Raw genomic sequence first — 14,240 nt, forward strand, 5'->3', positions numbered from 1 at the left:
CTGGGGAATGTGGCCCAGTGAGCTCTGCCGTGTCTGCCTCTCATTTAGGCACTTCCAGTCTTTAGAAAAGACACACTTGCCACCTGGCTTGTAAATTGTAAAACCTGGCTACAACCTCATCTTGGGCTCTATGCTGTCAAGAGTGCAAAGCAACATCTTAGACCAGTGTTTCTCAAAGCTGGCCGCGCATTTAACATCACTTGGGGCTATACCCCATACCAATAAAATTGTAATTCCCGGGGGTTGAGACCAAGAAATCAGTGCTTTTTAAAGGTCCCTAGGTCCTTCCAATGTGCAGGCTGAGAATTAATGATTTAGATCAGTGCTTCTCAAATGCTAATGTGCATACTATCCACTTGGGGATCTTGTGAAAATGCCGATTCAGATTCAACAGGTCCGGGGCTGATGTGAGAGTCAGCATTTCTAACAGGCTCCCAGATGATGCCAATGCTGCTAGTCCACACTTTGAGTAGCAAGGTTCTCAAAAATGGTAAGCTCCTTGAAAACAAGAAATCTTATTTTTATACCTCTGTACCCACCAAACACCTAGCACAGTGCCTGGCAAGTACGGGTTATGAATAAATATTGGCTGAATGGGTGACGTGATGGATGGCCCAATCTCCCCACAGGCTGCTAATCTACTTCTCTCAATTTTCAAACATTAGAAGTCAAGTCAAGTTGAAGGAGGAAGAGGCAGGTCTAGATTAGCTACCCAAGAAAGCTTCACCTGTACAACCAGGTTTATTGGTTGGTCTGTACTGAATTTATTAATTTGTTCATATTTGTGGTAACAACTTAAAAGTACCTTCAAAAGGGAGGCCACATTTTCTCAGACATCATAAGTGCCCTATTTGAGTTCGGACAGGAATATATAGCTCAGAAATCAACACATCAAAACAAAAAAATGGACAGATGAAAATGGCTTCACCTGCTGGTCCAAATGAAAAAGAAAGGCACTCTGCCTGGCCACTTCTCCTGGTGGTTAGCTGTCCCCACACTCCCTAGTACCAATTTCCCCAAAATTATCCAGCGTGGCTGTTTTTCACGACCTTCTCTGATGACCGAAACAGTATTAGAGGAGAAAGTGAGTGTTGTAAGACTTCAGTGTGGCTGTCAAGTGAGCCCCTGAGTGCCCAGAGGGGGTCTCACACCCTCAGCATCCCACCAGCAGTATGAAAAGTGCTGTTTAATATTTCCTAATGAACGCCTTTTGCATGGAGCTTCAGGGGGGCTGCTGAGAGAAAGCTTCATGGAACCCGGAGCCCAGGAGCACTCAGTTCTGCCTCTGCTTGTTAACACCTCCCCAAGAGATGCAATTATTCTGCACGGCTGGGATTTCTGCTCAGAATTTCCAATGTCCCATAAGTCAGTTACTAGAGCAGGCTCATCAATGTCATGGTTTATGAGGTAACAGGAAAAACGAGAACTACAGTCTATCGCAATGTCACAAGAAATGCCTGGAAGATCATAGTTAATGAGGGGAGCCGAGGAGACAGTCCCAGGGACGAACCCACTCAACAAAATGTCACAGCGCAAACATCCACATCCCAGGGCGGGTGAGGGTGAGATTTAGGTGGCCATTCACTGTTCTGTGGTACTGGGAAGGCATGACCTCAAAGAGATCATCTACTGACCGTATTGGGCGAGAGCTTACAGGCTCTGCTGTACTAACTTCTGACTTTTTCATTTTACATGTTGAATAGCTGGTAACAAAAAATTGGATGAGTAACACACAAAAAGCAGTAATCAAGCTTCCTCTTGGTCATGTCCATATTAATTGAAACACGTACTGATGCTTGCAAACTGTGCTCAGAAATGAAGCCATGTCTTCTACAAGCTACCCATACCATACCTCGTGTTCTCCTGCTTCTTCATACACCTGGTAATGTGTGGCTGTATATCCTCAGTGACCGTGCATGCTACGCTGCAGAGGGACTGGATTTTGCTGTCTTCCTTACAAGAGTGTGGCGCTTCGTTCAGGTGGGCATGTCACTTGCAGATCAGCCTGCCCAGTCACAGCCTGGTTTCAGGCTTCATTAGGATGGGTCTAGGGTATTGTTATGGCTGACTGTTCTGGGTTCTCAGTTGGATGCCAAGTGTGTTCAGCAAACTTTTTCTATTCTGCTTGGCCAGAACTCCAACATCTCCATTCACTGGTGACCTCTGGGATATCTACTCAGCTCATAGCCCACCCACACGCCCCCTGCCTCCCAGATTCATTTTCTGCCGGGCCTGGTGGAGTCTTGCCCTGTTGATACACAGCTTAGTATTTGGCCAAAGATTTCAGGGAGCCCTATATATAGACTTCTGGAGCTCTCTCTTTGCACAGCTTGCTCCTCTGCAATTCCCTACCCTGAAAAAGTCCATCCACCTCAGCAGCCCTGAGGTACCATCCCTGTTTCCTCTATCCAACAAGCCTTCTGCTCTCTGTTTGGGCTCCAGTGCCCTGTGCTGCAATTTAGAAAGGACCCCCAGGCAAAAAGCCAGGGTTTACGTGGAACTCACTTTACACCTCCCTTCTCTCAATGCTCTGCATTGTCCAATGTCTAAAAATAGCTGGTTCATGTATTTCGTCCAATTTTAAAGTTGTCCATGGCAGGAGGGTAAGTCTAATATCCTGTACTCCAACATGGCCGCAACCAGAAGGGATATTCTCACTTTAAAAGAGTGTGTCTTTAATTAGAGTGAATTTATTTTATGCTAGATGTAATAGGACTTTCAGCTTTCTTTAAAAGTCTGAGCTATTTCAAGGTCTAATTCCCAAAAGAAATCCTAGAGAAAGAATTTCTGAAATGAAGATACATGCAAGGGTTTTTAATTATCTTGGAGTTTCCTTTACTCGTCATATATACCTTTCTCTACCAAGGAAGGTGGAGAATTCCCGAAGAAAAAGTAGAGTCCATCTTTATACGGAAAAGTTAAATATATGCATTTAAGTTAGTGCCACCCAATCTTTTCCAGGTAACAGCACACACATAAAATGATAATGTTTAGATGACAGGTGGCCGGAGGCCTAACATTGTTGGAGGCCATCAATCCAGAGTGGGGGTCCCACCCACCTAAGGCCCTTCGCATCCACCCAGGAGAGCTGGGGGTGGGGTGTCACTCTCCTATACTCCTATAACCCAATCAGAGCACATGGGTTAGGAAATGTTACAGAAGTAACCTCTGAGTCCAGATGTCACTAAGAAATGAGAAAAAAGCTGAAACCAAATCTCAGTTCCCAGAAAGAGAACAGAGCTTTCACAGGCATGATGAGAGGCAGGCAGACAGGAATCAGGAAGGCCTGAGGGGATTTTCACAGGAGACAACCCAGAGCAGAACCCCCAAAGGCCTCGGTGCTCACAGCTTATTTCCCTCCCAGAAAAAGATGCTGTTACCTGGAGCCTCGCCAGAGAACAGCACCCAACAGATGCTGCCATACTGGCCCAACTCCAGGGTCACCATTCACATTGGACGTCTCCTGGAGCTGGGGACGTGGCTGTATAGTTTGTCACAACAATTATACAAGAATTGCTTACTGATTTCATTCTTTCATTTGCAGCTTATACAATCTGAAGTCTCAGGAAATGTTTATACTTTTAGCCTTTTTTCTAACAGTAGAATGAAAGACTTTATACCCCCATAAATCTATTTCAAAAATCAGTAATCATGTGAAAAGGAGGTGTTTGCAGGGAGGGCCTTTCCTGTGTACTTGTAATCTGGCTCTAAGAATGATCAGAGGCGTGAACATGTGAGGGCACATGAATAAGTCATATACAAAATGTCAATCACCAAGGTAGCATTATTGCATTTTTGGGGTCCTTTTAAATATAATCAAGTAGGTGAAATTATGTAACAATATGTCTTCATAGAGACTTCTCACTTTTGACTTGTTACGTCATTTATGTTGAGAAGATCACTTAATGCTTTATTTTAGAAGCTGTTTCTAATGGCGCCTTCAGCTCATCCAAAGCTTATGGCTAATTGCATAATTTACTTTTCAAGGCTGTGCATCCTACAGCTGAGTGTTCATTTTCATTCATGTTTAGAGAACTATATTGATCCTGCATCCAAATACATGCTCTTCTTCCATTAAAAGGAGAGTAGATATAATAACAAATCATTTTCCTTCATTACAAAGACACTGGAATTTATAAAGCATCTTTCATTATGTTTTAAGAGATGTTCTTAGCTCCTACACCACGTCTAGGAGACACACGAAGGCTGTAAGCGTGAAGGCAGGGGAGTATCTTCATTTCGCAAATAAGCACTGGAAGGAATAAGAAGTGAAGGGCACAGCCATGGTCATTATGAAGAACATCTGAGTGCAGCAGCTACTGGTCAGTTCTTACCTTCTATCTCCCTTTTTCACGAAACAAATCTACATTTCTTTTAAGACTATTAGGCAAATTTATTCCTTGGCAGAAAAATTTGTTTGGAGTCTCTTCCTCTAGACACAGTAAATTTAGCTTCCAGGCCTGGGCAGTGAGTGAAATATACAATTCCCAGGTCAAATCCTGGTCCTCAGGCCGCTCAGCTGAGTCCAGGCCTGACTGGTGGAGTGAAGCTTCATTTGTTCGCCACCTTGGGGAAGAGGGGGTTTAGGGGTACAGAGGTGGGGTGCAGGGAAAGGCTCTGCTGCGGGGGGAGTTCACGGTCTTGTATTACAAAGTATATTCCCAGGAAGACTCAGAACGAAACCAAGGTCCTTGAAATTCATGCAATTACGTATCAAGCAATTATTTACTTAACACCAGGGCTCAGCTGGCCTTGTAAGAAACACAGATCAACCAACCACATTCTCTCAACAGCATCTTTGCAGAGCAAAAGTTTTTAATTTTGCCAAGGTCCGATGCAGTAGGTTTTTCTTTCATGGATTGTGCTTTTGGTGGTATGTCTAACAAGTCTCTTCTCTTATATTTTTATAAATAACTTTTTAATGTCTTATGTTTTATATGCAGCTCTGTAGTCCATTTTGAGTTCATTTTTGCATAATGTGTTAGATTTAGGTTAGGGTTCTTTTTTTTTTTTTTACCTATCGATGTTCAGTTGTACCAACACCAGTTCCTGAAAAGATTATCCTTTCTTAAATTTTCTTTGAACCTTTATTGAAAATTAATTGGCTGTATTTTTATAGGTCTGTTTCTAGACATTCTATTTCAAGGGCCAGCAAACTACAGTCCATGGACCAAATCTGGCCTGCCACCTATTTCTGTACAGTCTTCATGCTAAGAATAGTTTTTACATTTTCAAATGCTTTTTAAAAATCGAAAGAATAATATTTCAAGGAATATGAAAATGACAGGAAATTCACATTTAAGTGTCCATAAATAAAGTTTTATTGGAACTCAGCCACACCCATTCATTTCTACCAATGACTGCTTTTGCATAGTTGAGATAGATCCTGTATAGCCCATAAAACCTAAAACATTTACTCTCTGGCCCTTTACAGAAAAAGTTTGCTAAGCCCTGGTCTAGGATAGGAGGATGCTTATATACATCCATGTAGAATCTCAGGGGTTCTCTGAATGCCACTATAAAAGAAATACTGTAAGGACAGAAGCTTTAAATAGAACCTCTGAAAGCCCTGAGGAAGACAGAAAAGGAATGCATTTAATAGCCAGGTATCCTTTCCAACTAGGACTCAAATATAAAAGCCCTAAGTAAAACTATTCTTAAAAGGATGAATTTTACTGCACTATGTAGTCAACTATAAAATGGGGAAAATTTTAAGTCTAAAAGGTATTTATTTTTAATGACATTTTCTTAAATATCTCTGTAAGTCATAAACTAAGAAAAAACAGTTGTAATGTGAAAGATGGCAGGTTAATGTCATGAATATATGGTATTTTTATAAAAATCAATTGGAAAATGACACATAAATTTTTCAACTTGAATCATTCTTTTAAAAGGCAAACACCTAACAGATTAGCAGAGATTAGAAAGAATGATAATATCCAGGGATGACAAGAATAGGGAAACATTCTCATACAATCCTGGGGGGAGACTAAATTGGCACAATCTTTCAGAACATCATTTAAATGCCTTTAAAAGACACTGAGGCAGCAATGCATTTAGCAATTATCATCAGGAAATAATAACAACTGCTGACATTTATACAGAATATACTATAAGCCAGGCATTCTAAGTGCTTTACCTCCTTTAACTCATTTAATCTTTACAACACCAGGAGGTAGGTACTGTTATCCCCATTTCACAGATGTGGAAACCAAGGCACAGAGAGAATGAGCAGCCCACCCAAGGCTACACAAGTAGTAGAAAGTGGCAGAAATAATTACGTGTACATGGATTTACAAACAAGGTGATGACTACATGCAACATGGTCTAAAATGCAGAAAAATTAGAAACAAGCAAAACATAAAAGAGGATTGCAGTGCTCCATACATTAGGATGCTAAGGAGCCATTTAACCATGCTGACAAAGCTAGGCATGATATATCTTGGACAAAGAGGATTACAAGAGTGCATATGATATGATCTTATTTTTACTTCAAACTATAATTGTGTGTGTGTGTAAAAAGTCTGGAAGAATATACCTCAAATATTAAGAGCAGTATCTGAAGGTGGTGAGGTTATGGGTGATTTTGACTTTCCTTTGTATTTATCTATTTATCTGCTTTCTTCTCATTCATTCTCCAAGAATAAGTATTACTCACATAATTTTCAAGTATTACTTAAAAGTGTATCCCATGGCACTTTCCATCTCAGAGAAGTATATTCTAATAAAATGCAAAGGTGAATGGAAAGAGCTTTGAGATACTTTAATAAGACAGGGGCTACACAACCATAATGAATTACTTTCATCCTAAGAAAAGTTCAAATAAATAATAAAGGGGAATTTCAGGGAAACCGCTGACGTGCTGACCTTAATTTCAGGAGAGTTCAATATACCAAGAAAGAACTTCCAGGTAAGGGGCGTTTGTCTTTTCCTTTTCCTATCATAACTTATCATAGCAATAACTATAATTTAACGTTCATATTTCTAAAACACTTTCAGCCACAACATCTCATTTAATTCTCAGAACAGTCCTCTCAAAGTAGTACAAATAGAAAGCTTGGAAATAGAAAACAGGAAGAGTTTCTCTAATTCCTTAAGACACCTGCAGAGTTTTCTGCGTGTTGCAGGAAAAAAGTATCCCAAGATGTTCTGGCAAGAACTACTAATGCCCTGCCACTAAAGCACAGGACTCAGGAGAGAGATGACAATTAGGTTGAACAAACACAGGGTCCCTTTAGCCAGTTTTATATAATTTGAGAAGGCACACAAGTCTGGGGATTTGTATCAACTGCGAACTCATCTGTCTTTGAGAAATCTGCAATCATCAAAATTTGGGGGTGGCAATGTTTTGACTGTCAACTGGTAAACTAAAGGGAAATTGTCTCCCACCGCAAGTCTGACTTTTCCCATCCTCAACTGTGTCTCTGTGATGGGAAACAAGCTCAAGAGGAAGAGTTTTGATCAGATACACTTATGGTGCCTGGAATCTTCCCATCTGTCCTGGTGTCCTGGTTACTTTAAAGAGGAAGATAAAACAGCAGCAAATTGTATTCCTTGGGGTTTCTAACACTCTAAGGAGGAGACAGACTGTGACTGCTGTCCTCAGTAAGGACAGATGCAGTCTAACAAGGCAGGCTATACTGCAAGAAATGCATCCTAGGACATAAATGACTCATTTGCTGAATGCTGACATTTTTCAAACGTGTGTAAACCTAGAAGATCCCAGACTTATGCTTAACTTCTTCATTCACTCATAAAACACGTCCTTCTAATGGGTCTGTCAGCGTGTCATCATTTTCAGGGTGACACCTGCTAATTTACTCCTCACCCCTGAAACCACATTTAATCCTACATTTTAGCTCTGCTAAAAGCTTCAGCAGTTCAGAGAGAAAGGGCCAAGGCCAGCAATCCATTTAGCTGATTGGCTTTCTTATACCAAGCCGGGACACTTTCTCAAGACTCCTAAAGCCACTTCTCTGTGAGGAAACATTCTTACTTCCTGTGGGGTGGGCAGCAAGGAGATTTGGAAACATTTTTCTCATGAATAAATATTACAATTAATGAATTTATGGGAAGGAGGCAGGAAGGGAAAATAAACATTAGAACAAACAAAAACTCTATCATTGTAGAATGACTTAGGAAGGAGCTCAGGATTTCTACCCTCCCTCCCTCCTTCCTTCCTTTTTTTTTCATGGTAACAGCAAACAGAAAACTAAGTGATACCCGGGTCCTGAAGATAAGAGGAAGGCAAAATAGGCGGGGCATGGGAAGAAAGCAGAAGAAAACAGTGGGAGAAGAGGGCTTTGGGCACAAGAAGAACCAATGTCAGCCCTGAGCTGAGCGCATAATCTGATTCCCTAGCATTCCATTTTTGTAGTAGTGACGATGGAATCAGAAAGTCCTGGTTGATCCTGACTCCAAGAGATCAGAGACATGGACACTAAAATGTCTGAAACGGATGAGGGGGATGGCGTGGTCATATTGTTTTCCTGATAAAGTAATGAAAATGCCATTAATCTAGAAAGAAAACCCCAGGCACTTGCCCTAGATATCTCTAGTAACAAGGTGTGACTCAGTAAGTAGGCAAGAGTCACCTCGGGGAGTGACCGAACCACACCTACCACAAGCATCTGACAGCCCCACAGGAAACAGCGCAGTCCCGCCCTGCCAGCCCCCACATTCAGGGTCAGGAGATGCCTCTGCCGGCTCTGCTGCTGACTTGCTCTGAGTCCCTTGGGAAAATCACTTACAGGCTCTCCTGTTCCTCCTTTGTGATCTGGACCGAACACCCATGGTCCTGCCTGACTCCCAGGGCAGCTATGAGGATGCACTCGGGGACACGTGAGGAATAGGAGGGGTGCTGAAGGGTCCTGGGCTCTTGCTGCCAGTCACCCAGAAGGGACCTGTGTTGGGATGCTATGGTCCTGCAAGTCTTTTGAGCTATTATTAAGGTAAAGGCTCAACCATCGCCTGGGAAAGTGGGGAGGGAAACATGCTGTGGGAGAGATGGAGGAAGCTGGTGAGTTAGTATTCAGTCCTAACTCCACCCTCACAGCAGGTCTAGATCCAGATATTTGGAAATTCCTAGTTGGTATTTTTTCGTAGTGGTGACCTTATACTACTTCTACCTTTAGCTACTCCTCTGGGTTCCCTCTTTGCGAAGCGCATAGATTGGTTTTCTTCCCTGACTATCAACACTGGCTCCTTCTCCGTCCCTCCAACCCTGCCACTCTGTGACTTTAGTCAATAAAAGTACCTTTCTTCGGGTTTACCTTGATATTGTCAAATAGGCTTATACCATGAAGAAACGGGGCAGGGAGGGGGAGGGTTGTTTGCTTCATTAAGGGTCTAAGACACAGACACTCTGGGGAGCCTTTTTATAAGAAATACCCAAAGATCTTTGTTCATAAGAGTCACGTGGGAAGCCCTTCCTCCCAGGTTGGGGGTCGGGGGCTGGGAGGAAAGGGCCATTGCTCCGAGGCCAGGGGCTGTCAGCCAAGGGCAGGGACATTGTTTCTCTTCACAGATGGGCTCCCTCTGCCCCAAGTGGCAGCGGCCAGGGCAAGAGGCATCCTTCAATGGCGCCACCATCACAGCTGAGCCCCTCCTGACCCCACCAGGCTGCTCCCAGTCCTTCTCCAGGGAGCTTCTCTGGTTGGAACCCAGACCCAGAGGCTTCTGAACCCTTTCAAGCACGCTCTGGGCACAAATCAGGAAGGCAGGGATGGGGGAGGCAGGAACACAGACGAAGGAGCTATTTTTGAGCGACTGGAAATAAAAGTTAAACACAGGTGTGTTCTGCACCCGTGGAAATGTTCCCAAATCCACAAGAATTCTTTATAAATAAACTAAAAAACAAACCATTTGGATTGCCACATTTCATCCTCGTTTCCAGGGACACACACAAATAGTTCGGGCCTTTGCACATTATTTCAGGAACCGAGGAGGGCTTACAGGCACCCACTAAAGGTGTCTGACTCATTTTCTAGAAAGCTATACGAAGTGACAATCTGGGGCTAAAAATGAGGGCAACGTCTGCCCTGTGACTCCTGCCACAGCTCAGAAAAGAAGGGCAAAGAGAAACCACTTTAACTGACTATAAAAGGAAACCAGCACCAGAACAGAGGATACATCGAGAACTTCTACAGAAAAACCATCAAATTTAGAGAACAGAAATTGAGGAATTTCATCTCAACTCACAATAAAGCAGCATATCAAAATGCATATTCAACAAATCATGGCAAAACTATCCACTCTGCAATACGAAAAGCACACAGTTGTCTAGGTGAACTTCTGGGCGATCCCTGTGCTCAGACCAAGAGTAAGAATTTTCTAGGAAGCAGCGTTTGACAGACTCAGATTCTATTTCCCCCACTTTCAGCAGGCAAAATATTTATGGCAGGTTTTCCTTCCCAGTTCTTGCTGAAATATCACCCATTGCAAATTCCTACCCAAGGAGAATTCTTACTTATTTTAGGTGTATTTTTCACCACTGTTACCCACCTCACTTCACGGCATTCCAGCCCCAGCAGCAAGCTGGACCCAGCCACAAGAGCCCCTGCATTTCCATTTCCGAGGTCAGAGACAGAAAAATTAAATTGATAATTCCTAGGATTACAGGCACCACTGATGGGCCCCTCTCTACGAGAGGCACTTTATACACAGCATCTTAGTAAATCCTCATGGCGGCCCTGTGCGTTTAGCTTTATGACAATAGAAAATGAGTCTCAGAGTGCGTAAGTGACATACCCAAAGACACAGCCAGGAAAGGTGGAGCTGAGACTCAAACCCTGGTGTCTCTGAGCTGGCAGCCCAGGTGGTACTTGTCATTTTAACATGCTGTTTCTAACAAACTGGAAGACTAGATCAAGGCTGGCAGATATTTTATGGGAATACAAGTCAAAATCTGCAGAAGTACAGGAGTACAAGAGAACTGATTTCACAGATCATAAAAAATAACAATAAAAACAAAATGATAGAGCCTCAGGGACTTTTTGTAAGGAACAAGCTCAAAATGGGCCCAAGCACATGACGCAGCATGAGTTAAGTCTGGCTATATTATTAGCTATTGAAATCCAGCTAGTGGGTAGGCAGAGAGCATCCCAGGCAACGGGAACACGGTCTGGGTCAAGGTAGGGAGGATGCACGAGCAGGAAAGGGACAGCCCGGGAGAGTTCTCGCAGGACGGCAACGTGAGCAAGGCCAGCAAGTCAGACGGTGGCCAGACGACCTGGCCACACGAGTGCCCGGATACCAAGCCGGACCTCACAGTGAGGGAGAGGAGGTTACTAAGGGCCTTCACTGGAGCAGAGCACTGTCACAGGAGGATACGAAGAAGGGGTTGGGGTGCCAGGGATGAAACAAGTTCAAACTGAAACTGGGGAAAGCATCCTTCCATTGGCCACCCCAGGGCTCCCCTCCAGCGCCAATGCTGTGGAAGGTGCTCGGGAGAGGAAAGGGGAAGAGGTTCGGCTGCCTCTCCACTCCCCTAGCCCAGGGAGGTGCAGACCAGTCTGGGCCTGGCTCTGCCATGGACAGAAGTGGCTGGGAGGCAGGAAGGCTGAATCCTCAGGTACTGGAGCTGCTGGGCTTGGGGGTACAGGCAGGGCAAAACCAGGAGGAGCAAGTGTCCAAATGACAAGGGCGCTCGAGCCCGAGGAGCAGGATGAGTGTGCGAGCCAGGTCAGAGGACCAAGTGGACAGTGAGGATGACAAGTGCTCATTTTGCAAATGTCATCATAACACTTGTAAGCTGCTTCACAGGGCGCAAACTGCTTCTAAATCCATTCAGTTATGGAACCAGGGACATCAGATGCAATCCTCAGGACACGCTTGAAGGTAGCCTTACATGTCTGCCCATCCCTTTCTCCCTACTGTGCAGGTGGGACCAGGAAAGAGTCCCTCTCTGACTAAATAAGCTCTTTAGAAATCTCCAGTTCTTATCAGATTGGACCTCAGGCTGGGAGGGGAGGTAGGAATGAAATCAGAAGGAATGTGTTCTCATCATATACAACCTAACAACAAGGACTAGACCATAAGATGTTAAGGTAGAAATAGATGTGTTCAGATAAGAGACCACCATCCATGCTGGGTTTTTTTCTTTTCCCCAAACCTTATTAAATATTACTGTACATCTGGTGTTCAACTGAAAAGAGGGTGAACAAACAAAAACGAAAACAGGAAAGTGAGCACCCTCACTCCGAAGACCGACAGTTGTTTCATCCTGTGGTCACTTAATCATCACAGGGGAAAAGTGCTCCACCCCCGGCCCTGTGGTAGTAAACCCAAGCATCTGTGCCAACAATCCAAGTATTCGTATCGTGCTTCACACCCAAAGAACGTATTTGGTTGGAGGTCTGACTTAAACTAGGAACTGCACTGGGCCGAGGAAAGCAGTGTGCAGTGCCCAGGAGGGCGAGGGGCAGGGCAGTAAGGAAGGAAGGAGCGCTCTGCTTCCTCGGCAGGAAGGAATGAGAAGGGCGGCGTCCCCCTTCCTCTGATTTCCTCCGGCCATGTTCAACACCTACAGGGACGAAACAAGTTCACAGAAGAATAGTTCACAGGTGCAAAGATAGATGAGTTTTTGGGCCAACAGCAAAAAGGGAATATTCCAGAAAGGCGCTCTAGCACTGTCCAGCACACCACTTTCACATGGGGAGACTGAGAGGGCCAAGCTCTCTCCCGAAAATAATTTGACCTTTGCAAGCTGTTTAACCTCTGGCGTCATTAATTCCCTGGCATCTTTGGCTCAGGCTCTTTAGAAGCCATTTCTTAGAGGTAACTGTCCTTGATTATAAGGTTACAAAGGTAAATCCTACCAATCACTTATGGATACACTTGGGGACGGGGGATGGGGGACAGGCAACACCATGGCCCCTTCCCGCTCCGTGATGGCCAGAGGCAGCGTCGGGACCCAGGACCTACTTCCCACCTTAAACCCCGGCTCTCTCTCCCCTTTGCACCCTGCACCCTCCACCCCATCAGTGCTTTCTGGCCCTGCATGAACTCAGGCCACCCGGATGCTCGCCCGTCACACCTGTGCTAAGGGAATTTCACATTGCTTGCCGCTCCCCTGGAGGCAAGAATAAATGTACCTTATGCGTTCTAAAGACTGCCCTGCTTTTTGTCATATTCAACCATCATAAAAACCCTCTACTTCAGAGAAAAGGCCATACATTCTAGGAATTACTTAAATTTAGTAGGTGGATTTTTCAACCCCCTACCTGGTGAGTACTACTGTATGAAAGCATGAACAGTTATCTGGTCCAGGCCCTGTTAAGCTGTGTGACTTCACAGAGATGTTTACAGGGCTCTGTCTGCAATGATGATAAAATCGTCCGATCTTCTTGGACCAAACAAGACAGACAAAATTCTCTCAGGCATGCTGTCTTTGATCTGGACGGTAAACATTCTTTAGGCCTTTTCTGCCTTTTGAAAACCCCTCCTGGGAGACCTCACGACACAGAGCTTTGCAGCCAGGGCTGCCACGGAGGGTGGGTTCTCCCGCCAAGGAGGCCGCTTTCCACCTTCTGGGTGAGCCCTTCTGGGACAGGGCCATGCAAATCTGCAGCTGGCTCCAAGGCAAACAGAATCTATTCAATTTTCAAGTTCATTCATTCACCTGAATACATCTGGCTTAGCCTGGTCAAGAGGAAAGACACGAGATTCTTCCTTGGGAGTTTAGGACCACGAAAATCAAGTGTTTCAGGGGCTAAACATAAGCTGGTACTATCCAACCAACACCTCAAAGCAGTTCATGGTTTAGAAGGCAGGAAGGAACCTTTCTTTACCTTATTGATGAGTGTGACTATATCTCCTTCTTTGATTGTCAATTCATCGTCATTCTGTGCCTCATATGGAAAAATTACTTTGCAGTAATCCTTGGCTGTAAGAAGAAAAGAAAACACAACCTTTAAAATGCTTTCTCTAATGAGCTGGCCCAGGAGATGTTCACATTAACTTCAGAGAAAAGCACACTTAACGGACAGGACATAACTACTGCATAAAGAAAGAAGGGTCACCCTCAGAACACAACCTAACCTTGCTCATTTTTGGTTCATGCACATGTATTCTCATTTTTTCCCTCACAAATCATGACATCATGAAAGCCTGCTTTGCCTCTCTCAGGCAGAAGAGCAAAAAGGTTTTCTTGTTCTCAGGAAAACAGATGTGTATTTTTATATTCTCTTTATTTTTTACACCATTTAATATGTTCTTCAGGCGCACACATAAGCAGACTT

The 14,240-nt window shown here is 44.1% G+C and overlaps 1 protein-coding gene across 3 annotated transcripts in view; it reads right to left on the bottom strand.

Moving 5' to 3' along the window:
• The window catches only part of SH3KBP1 (SH3 domain containing kinase binding protein 1), a 299,175-nt gene that overhangs the window by 66,094 nt on the left and 218,841 nt on the right, over positions 1–14,240 (bottom strand). For all 3 annotated transcript variants that reach the window (XM_031673286.2, XM_006212983.4, XM_006212985.4), the window contains one exon: positions 13,791–13,885. In XM_031673286.2, coding sequence (XP_031529146.1) covers positions 13,791–13,885 — 95 coding nt within the window. The remainder of the gene's footprint in view (positions 1–13,790; positions 13,886–14,240) is intronic.

Source organism: Vicugna pacos, chromosome X (genome assembly GCF_048564905.1).
Source record: "Vicugna pacos chromosome X, VicPac4, whole genome shotgun sequence".
In the NCBI taxonomy this organism is placed as follows: Eukaryota; Metazoa; Chordata; class Mammalia; order Artiodactyla; family Camelidae; genus Vicugna; species Vicugna pacos.